A 9541-nucleotide genomic window follows, 5' to 3' on the forward strand; every position below is an offset into this window, starting at 1 on the left:
TGTTGACACCGAGAAGGGGCCAGTAGCCAAGGAGAAATGCAGGCAAGGGGTTAAAGGTACACCCAGGCTGACATGAGATGCTGACCTTAACTCTCCCCTGGAGAAAGGTGAGCAGCCCAGGAGGTGGCACAGGCAGGGGCTTTGGTTCTGAGAGCTTGAACTCTAATCCAACAGTTCCTTTGGGTGTGGTTTTCGTGTCCTTCGTGAGCTTGGGCAAATGTGTCACCTGCTTCTACCACATAGAGGCAGGCACACGGATACTATACACCCCTGGGCTGTACAGAAGGCGTCACATAAGGGCCATTGGCAGATCCTAGCAGACATGAGGCAAGAAACTCTGGAATACCTGGGTTTCATTAACAGGTCCAAAATATTAAAAACACGTGAACTCTTTTGAAGGGCAGCTGAATGAAAAAATAAAACCTGTGGAGTCTTAGGATTTGTGGGACAAGCTGTGTGTGTGTGTGTGTGTGTGTGTGTGTGTGTGTGTGTGTAGGTGGGGGGGGGCATGCTAATCTTAATACATATGCAGTGTTTCCTGTTTTCTCCTCCAGAACACCCAACCTTGGCTACAGCTTTGAGACGAACTCTGGGAATCCCTTCCACTACTTCAGCTATGGGGTGGCTTGCTCTGAAGTGGAAATTGACTGCTTAACAGGAGATCATAAAGTAAGAGGTTTGCAAAATCTTAGTACTAAGTTAGGGGAAAGAGAAGAGAAACAAGTGAGTTGCAAACATCAAGAACCAATAGAGACACACTTTCTGGCTGGGAGAATAATGTGTGATGTCACAGCCTGGCAAACTTCCGATGAAGGACCAGAGAGTAAATATTTGAGGCTTTCTGGGCCACAAAGACTCTGCCTCAACTACTCAATTCCATCACTGTAGCACAAGATCAGCCATAGATGTATGCAAACAAATGGGCATGGCTGTGTTTCAGTATGATGTGATTTGTGCACACTGAATGTGTATTTCTCATAGTTTTCACATGTCACGACATATTCTTATTTTTGTCAGTCATCTAAAACCGTAAACACCATTGGGGCACCTGGGTGGCTCAGTCGGTTAATGTCCGGCTTGGGCTCAGGTCATGATGTCACGGTTGATGGATTTGGACCCCACATTCGGCTCTGTGCTAATAGCTCAGAGCCTGGAGCCTGCTTCAGATTCTGTGTCTCCCTCTCTCTCTATCCCTGCCCTGCTCGTACTCTGTCTCTCTCTCTCTCACAAATAAACAAAACATTCCAAAAATTTTAAGAAAACGTAAACACCATAATTAGCTCACAGGGCCTACAAAAACAGGGCACAGACTGGAATCAGCCTGTGGAATGTAGTTTGTTGTCCCCTTCCTTACACTATCTGTCCAGACTCAGGTTCCAAGTCCCAGGAGCCTGGGAACCAGCCTTCCTGCTCATGGGTGTGTGTGTGTGTGTGTGTGTCCACAGTTCCTTCTGATTGCCTGAAGAGTGTGGCCACTCCCTTCCCCTGCCTAGTGGTCACAGACTCAAACCTCGGCATTCACGATACCAGTGCAGACTGACAGGGATAGGAGCACCCTGCCTGAGCATGCCCGGGGCACGCTGCTTCTGAAAGTCCTATCTGGGTTGACACAATAATTTAAGGGTCACTGAGCCCCATCTATCATTCCGCACATTCCTTTCTTCTCACACTATTTGTATTTTGCCATCCACTTTAGAACCTCCGCACAGATATTGTCATGGATGTCGGCTCCAGTCTGAACCCTGCCATTGATATTGGACAGGTAAGGCACATGGGTGACCAGGGTGGTCATGGACTTGGCCAACCATCAGTGCTAATGCCTTCGCTCTGCCTACACCACTGCCTGGCGAAGGCCCAGATAGCTGATCCCAGGCCGTGCAGGAGCCAGCTGAGCTGTCTGCAGAGGGCTGTTTTCAGCTTCTTTCCACACCCACTCCCCGTGGGGCTTGGCGCCTATTGTGGGAAGCGGTATCTGTCCTTGGGGAGGGGTAGGCAGAGTGGCCACGGTCTCTGTCTGGCCTGCAGGTAGAAGGGGCGTTTGTCCAGGGCCTTGGCCTGTTCACCCTGGAGGAGCTACACTACTCCCCGGAGGGCAGCCTGCACACCCGTGGCCCCAGCACCTACAAGATCCCTGCGTTTGGCAGCATCCCCAGTGAGTTCAGGGTGTCGCTGCTCCGTGACTGTCCCAACAAGAAGGCCATCTATGCGTCCAAGGTACTGTTGCCCTGGGTCTGCACTGTAGGAGGACATGGGGGTAAGACCCACCTACCGCGTGGGTCTGCAGGGGCCTTGTCTGGAAGAGACCAGGGTGCTTGACACGAGTTTTGGTGAGGATGGTGGAGCGATGGGCAGTCCCTGCCTGGGAAAAAGAAAACTGGGATGACACCAGCTCTGTGTGGTCAAAGCCAGCTCGTTTGGGCGCACTCGGAGAGATTGCTTTAATCCAGTCCTGTAGGTCAAGTCCTGACTGACATCTATGTCTCAGGTGTGCATCTTGAGCTTGGTCCTAAAGAGGACCCCACAGGTACACACCCCTCCCTGTTATCCCTTAAAAATAGCACATTCACTTCAGATGGGGCAATACTTCTGTGCAATCCCTTGTGCCTCCTTCAGTGGCCGGCACCTGACTTGAAACTTGATATGCACGTCTCAAGGATTAGAGTCATCCCTTATTTCCTCCCGGTCCCCAGTAATTATGAAAAATGGTTGAAAATCCCATAAGCTGATTGATACAGTCCTAATCAAAGAAGGAAAACACGTAATCACTTGTAACCAGTGAAACATACCCATTTGTTCCTTTCATGATTTACTTCACCGTGGTTGGGTCTGGGACACTTTGTGATCTCGCCATCGACTCTCACGCTTTAGCATGCCTTGGGATCACTGCAGGCTCACGAAAACAATACATTTTGGTGAGACCTGTCTCTAGAAATTTGATTCAGGACGGCTGGAGTAGGACCCTGCAACATGCATTTTTAATAAGCATCTCTAGTGCTTTTGATACATGGAATTTCTGGTCAGTGCTTTGGGGGAACAAAACCAACTCTGCTAGAAAATGTTCAATTCCTATTGGTCGTGATGCCTAGATTCCAGACGACGCTGTAAGTATAATTAGGGTGCCTGTAAATGTGGGTGTCAGAGTTGCAGGTAGAGGATTCCCCCAGCCTTATAACTGCGAGGAAAGGGTCCAAATTCAGGTCAGACACTTTGTCCATAAAATATAATTATTTAAAACAGCTTTGAATGGTACATTTTCTTTGCACGGTGTCATCAGAGAAAAGTGACACAGTAAGAGTTGAGAACGCCATCGAGGTTGAGTCATTTACCAGATTGATTGTTCTCAGCCCTGAAGAATTATGAGCAGCCTTCCTGTCTTGCTGGCCGTGGCCCGCTGGGGCTGGCTGGGGTTCCTGGCATCTCCAGCCCTCCTGGCGCAGAGGCTGGGGTCCTGTTGCCTGACTCCCTGTCCTGCGCTCTGTCCGCCCAGGCTGTCGGCGAACCGCCCCTCTTCCTGGCAGCCTCCATCTTCTTCGCCATCAAGGATGCCATCCATGCAGCTCGAGCTGGGAACCCGGATTGTAAGACGAAGAAGCTTTTCCAGCTAAACAGCCCCGCCACCCCGGAGAAGATCCGCAACGCCTGCGTGGACCAGTTCACCAGGCTGGTATGAGGCCCCTCGAGCACCCACTCCGTTGGGGGGAGGCCGGGCAGAGGCGGCCCATGCAGAGAGGAGAGCGGGATGCCAGGCTCTCTGTCCACTGGGCAGCCTTGGGTCCTCGCTGCCTTCCTTGTGCCGTTGAGGCACCCCCTCGATCTTGCTGGAAAAGAGCAAGAAATGAAGTTTGTAGCTGGGCTTCCTCAGAGGAAAGAGGGCTCTTTGGTGCACAGCTGTCAACCACAGATTTAATTTTTTCCCTTGAAGATGAGGGTGATGGGTAAACATCCAGAAGAGCCTAGTCTTTAGCATCCATCACTAGCACTTTGGGGACCCTTCTTTGCAAAAGCCACCGTGTGAGTGCTGTGGAGACAGAGACGAGAAGTGGAGTTAAGGAATTGATTAGATGCACCACGTTCGTTCTGCGATGACTACATGCCATACCGATGCTGGCACACACGGATGCCCACAGAGACTTTGTGGTCTTTTAGGAAACCAGCTAATTGTATTTTGCGGTGGCTGGTTACGACCTTAGTGTACATAGCAGCATGTAGGAGGAATTCTATGGTCTTTGGACCATGGGAAGCGCTTCCATGATACTTGTAGTGCACAACGCCGGCCACAGAGGACCATGCAGGGACAGGTTCTTCCCCTGTTGCCTCTGAGTTGTGCTGAAGTGGGCTCTGCCCACACAGGACCCTCCAACTGCCTTTGCAACAGCAGCCTCTGTTGAGTTAGCAGAGCCAGATTCTTCCTGATAACCCAAGTTGGATTTCCTCCTGGGTATTTGTGGAAGATTTGTTGGGCCTTTTTGGTTTAGAGGTGAAATGGGTACTCGTGGACCAAAAGGGTTCCAGGCATGGGAGGTTGCGGGAGAGTCTTGAAAGCAGGCCAGTCTGCCTTTTCAGGCCTCAGCACCAAGGGTGAGGGAGACCGAGGGGTCCCCAGGTAGGCCACTGTCATCTGCCAATAGCTTTAGCTATGGGGTAAGACCACCAGACCACGTGTCGAGTTTCCAGGCAGCGAGGATGCCCACAACTCTGCAGCAACCTTCCCACAGCCCAGAACCTTCTCACCATGGCCACATGCTGACAGTTTCCCAAACCCTTCCCTGGGAGACGAGGTGCTGCCTGGCTCCCGATAAGCTTACCCAGGTGGCCAAGTTAGCTCCTTGAAAAGAGTCTGATGCAGAACTCATTGATTTAATGAAGCCCTCCAGGTCCTCGGACCTAAAGCACAGATTCTGACCCAAGCCCCTTTGCTCTGTTATAACACACCAGTGAGTTAAATCCCTGCAGCAGGTTTGCATGAGTAACTGATTCTATGACCCAACCATGATTTCAGGGACTGTGTGTAGCACGTGTGAAGGGACCACTTCCGTATTTGGTCATTCCTGTGGCTTCGGAGCCCACATGGGAAGTGCTTGGCGAAACTAAAGGAACGACTAGGCAGTTAGGGGGCCCTGCCCTGGGGGCACTCCCAACAGCTGAGACTGCAGAGGGATGGCTGGCCTTGGAATGGTGGCTGGCAGTGGTGGGAGGTGGCATGGGCCTCCGAGTGGGCAACGTGTCCTGTGCTATGGGAAGACCCTGGTGATGAGTTTTCTATCATTCCTTCCTAGTGTGTCACTGGCACTGCAGAAAGCTGTAAGCCCTGGTCTGTGAGGGTCTGACGACAAAGCCCCCAGCAGAGGCTGCTTATTATGCGTGGGAGTTTCCATGGAGCATGAGACATGCCTGCAGAACATGATCTATACATGTCATGGGGTGACGGTGCTGTGAGTCATCAGGATGATGTGTGGAAGCACACGGAATGCATTGGAAGATTTTGTTTTGTTTTCGCTGAAGATTTTGCTCAAAAATATGGTTTGCAAACATAATGATAAGCAAATTCAGAACTCTTAGGCCCACGTGGCTAATATGCAATGAGAATCTTTGTATGTCTGCTTTAATCATGTATGTCTAATAGGTGTACATGCTCTGTCCCAGCTCACAGGCAAGGCTGTATAGCCTCAGATGCTGACAGTGTCTGTCCTTCAAAGAAGATGCCCCCCAAGCCTCCGGAAGCTTCCATCCTAAACCAGAAAGTCTTCCCTTCAAACCAATGAACATTACATTATAACCGCTGAGCCATAGTCAACTTTGCAATGGGACAGTTGGGTGAGATTCAAATCCCTAACCACCTTTGATCATTGAAGAGAATAGACACTGAAACGAATTCAAGGTTAATCTAACCTTGTTAAGTGGCAGCAAGGAAATTATTCTATACCATCCAAAGCCGACCAACACATTAACTGAGCACCTACAATGTGCTAGGTTTCTTTCTCTTCCCCTTTGTACAGTAAAAGAAATCAGGTTTAAAATGTTTCACTCGAGGGGCTCCTGGGTGGCTCAGTTGGTTAAACGTCTGATTCTTGATTTCGGCTCAGGTCATGATGTCACGGTTCGTCAGATCGAGCCCCGCGCCGGGCTCTGTGCTGACAGTGCACAGAGCCTGATTGGGATCTTCTCTCTCTCTCTCTCCCTCTGTCTCTGCCTCTCCCATGTGCGTGTTCTCTCTGTCTCTCGAAACCAATAAACTTTATAAAAAATTAAAAATCTTCATTCGTTGCCAGAGTAATTTCCATTTAGAAATCATGCTACCAAAATCAAGATCAACCCGAAGAATCAGTCAAGAAGCCTGGGTTCTCATCCCAGCGGCGTCTCTGTCTGTGTGACCTCAGTCTGTCACTTCTCTTTTCTGTGCTTTTCCTTACTCTAGAAGGAAAGAACTGGACTGGACTAACCTCTAAAGCCTTCCCTGGCTCTGAAAGTCTATAAATATACGACCCGAAAACTCCAGTCACATAAGGGATCTGCAGCTATCAGAGACATGGCTCCCTTACTGTGATGTGACCTCTGGGCTTATTGAACTCTGCTTCCATTCTCCCAAGTTCTTGAAGTTGGTAAAGAGCACAGGAGAGGAGCAAGCATGCCTCTAGCTGTTCCCACAGGTGATTTCGTCGCTGTATGGTGCTGGGTGAACGATGTGACATCATCCTGCGCCTTCACTGCTCCAAACACCCAACCTTGTCCCAGATGGGGCCATGGCTCTGGCCACGGAGGGAGAAGAGGGGAAACCATACAGTTGAGCCCAGCGCTTGATGCCACTAAGAAATGAAACGGTCAACTGGTTGGCATGTGAGAAATGCTTATTAACCATCATGATCTCACCAAATGCGAATATCTGCCATATCTTAGCCAGTCTTCATTTCTAGAGAACACAGGCACACAAAACACTCACACACGTGCCCACACACTACACACACACACTTTCTTACAAAATTCCTTTCCTCAGAATAGTCTAGATATGCCAGCCGTGTTACAGCACAGTTAAAAGTGAGGAACATTTTATTTTATTTTATTTTATTTTATACGTAATTTATTGTCAAATTGGTTTCCATACAACAATCAGTGCTCATCCCAATAGGTACCCTCCTCAATGCCCATCACCCATTTTTCCCTCACCCCACCCCCCCCATCAACCCTCAGTTTGTTCTCAGTATTTAAGAGTCTCTTATAGTTTGCCTCCTTCCCTCTCTGTAACTCTCCCCCCCCCCACCATTCTCCTCCCCCCTGGTCTTCTGTGGAGTTTCTCAGGATCCACATATGAGTGAAAACATATGGTATCTGTCTTTCTTTCCTGACTTATTTCACTCAGCATAACACTCTCCGGTTCCATCCACATTGCTACAAATGGCCAGATTTCATTCTTTAAAAGTGAGGGACAGTTTAAGTTGAACTAATAGTTCCATGGAGATCCATGCAGGTCCGTTTCATTGACTATCTGGAATGTTCTAGAACATTTGGACAGTAGCCCAAGATGGAGATGTGTCAACTGTTATTAGCCAGGCTGTAAGCACTGGATAATGACTGTGAATTCTCTCCTGAGCTTAGCAACAGAGGCAAGACAGGGTGGTTAAGAAAATCAAACAAGCGAGCGCTCTGTGCGCTGTACATCACTGTTATGCCGAGGTGGTGTTCTCAGACACCTGGCCTTGCCCTGCTGTCCTAACCTGTAAACCTGGAGTCTGTGAGGCAGGGTGCCTGGTGTTCCTGCCAACAGCGCCTGCAGTATCGCACCGCGACCTGCAGAGGGCGGAAGACGACCGGACACGAGACCGAAGCCTCCAGGGGCACCACCTCTGGGATCAGTTACCAGGGAACTGACTGAGCATCTCAGAGTGGACCGAGTGTCTTCAAAGGCCCCTCCAGGAGTTGGACCTAAAGCCGACTCAGGGCTTCAGAATGGCAAAATCTCCGCCAAAGAGCCCGTGGCAGTGAGCTTTTGATGAGGGACTAGTATGGGGAAGGGAAAGGCAAGTCTTCTTTCTTGAGCATCTGCAACTTGCCAGATGCCACATTTCGTGCTTTACCTGCAGGGTTTCCTTGAACCCTCCCAGGGGCCTTAAGAAAGTGTTCACTGAATCTCTGAAGGAGAAGCTCTACCCGCAACTCCACAGAGGACTTTCCAGTCGGGGGTGTTTACTGCTGGGGAAACACCACAGGCGATGCCCTCGGCGAGCCTGCTGTAGACCGGGAGTCGTTGAGCCTGACAGCGTGGATTCGGGCTCAGCAGGCTGGCAGAGGCTGCCGGAGGCCCCTGGATGCTATCTCTTCCCCCGGAGGCGGTGTTGGGTTGTAACGCTGGCGTGGCCAAGCTGCTGAACTGTTGTCCAAAGGCAGCTGAGGAACGTGGCCCTGCTCCAGAGCTGGGGTGGCTGGAGGGCCAGGATGGAGACGACAGGATGCATGGAGATCACAGGAGGAACCCCAGGCAAAGGCTGGGAACAGAAAGGGGCCTAGCCTATCGGTTTAGGACTGGGAACATCCCTGAGCCTTGGTTATTTTTATCTCTAGCTGAGGGGGAGCCTGGAAACCATTTGCTGCCCATTTTAGGTCCTGGGATAAGGCTATTTGGAACATGTAGCTTCCTGGACCTGCTGAAGCTTGACATCACCCTGCGGCCCCGGGCCCAGAGGCCTGCCCTTTCGTTTTGTCTCTATCCTGAATTAGAAGAGTACGCGTTCCCAAGGCAGGAGACAGACCTTGTGACAATCTTGTCACCTGCAACACAGCAGCCCATGGATGGAAGGGGAAATATGAGGCTGTGCCCTTGAACTGGCCCAGCCCTGGTCTTGCACCATCCCCCAGATCAACTCAGCGCTCTGGAGTGTGGGTACCATCAAGGTCAAGCTCTTTGTTTCAGACCTGAGAAACCTAAGCCCAGAGAGGGTAATTGACTTGTTTGGGGTCCCACAGCCCTTCAGCGTGGAGAGACACGGGCTTACGACAAGGGTGCCAGATTCCTGGTCCAGACTCTCTAAATCACACCTCTGCTCATCAAGTGGGCCTTCTCTTATGCAAATGGGTCAGACTTCTGGGGGGTCAGATAGAAGTCCAGTTATGCGGGTTGGGAAGAAGATATGGAAGGCTTGGTGCCCAAGACAAACACTGTGGCAAGGGGGGCAGGATGCTAAAATGGGATTCTTTCTTAAGTCCCACGGATTGGAATAAAACAGTAAGTGGAAAACATCCCCCTCATTCCAGAGTGAGATGCTCACTCACCTACCCAAGACTTGTAGAGGGGGTGGCTGGAAATGGAGTCATTTAGCTCATCCCCTACCTCCAGGAAATAAACGGTTGAAATGGAATTTGAGAGATTGGAGAGAGAGGATTTCTCTGAAGATAGCAAGCTGTACATCCTCCCTGCCAAAGAGGAGAGAGAGGGGTGGGGTGGGAGGGGGAGAGAGAGTATGTGTGTATTATAGGGGGAAGGTCTCCCCAACCAGGCCATTGGAGGGGGAGTTTCCAGTGGACCACTCAAGGACCCAAACCGTGACCGTCG

At 50.5% G+C, this 9541-nt stretch overlaps 1 protein-coding gene across 3 annotated transcripts in view; it reads left to right on the forward strand.

Moving 5' to 3' along the window:
- Positions 1-6258, forward strand: part of XDH (xanthine dehydrogenase) — a 56921-nt gene extending 50663 nt beyond the window's left edge. For all 3 annotated transcript variants that reach the window (XM_015064206.3, XM_015064207.3, XM_027033494.2), the window contains 5 exons: positions 555-669; positions 1697-1762; positions 2026-2214; positions 3488-3664; positions 5277-6258. In XM_015064206.3, the coding sequence (XP_014919692.2) occupies positions 555-669; positions 1697-1762; positions 2026-2214; positions 3488-3664; positions 5277-5327 (598 nt within the window). In that variant the 3' untranslated portion in view covers positions 5328-6258. The remainder of the gene's footprint in view (positions 1-554; positions 670-1696; positions 1763-2025; positions 2215-3487; positions 3665-5276) is intronic.
- Positions 6259-9541: the final 3283 nt, after the last annotated feature.

Source organism: Acinonyx jubatus, chromosome A3 (assembly GCF_027475565.1).
Source record: "Acinonyx jubatus isolate Ajub_Pintada_27869175 chromosome A3, VMU_Ajub_asm_v1.0, whole genome shotgun sequence".
Classification (NCBI taxonomy): Eukaryota; Metazoa; Chordata; class Mammalia; order Carnivora; family Felidae; genus Acinonyx; species Acinonyx jubatus.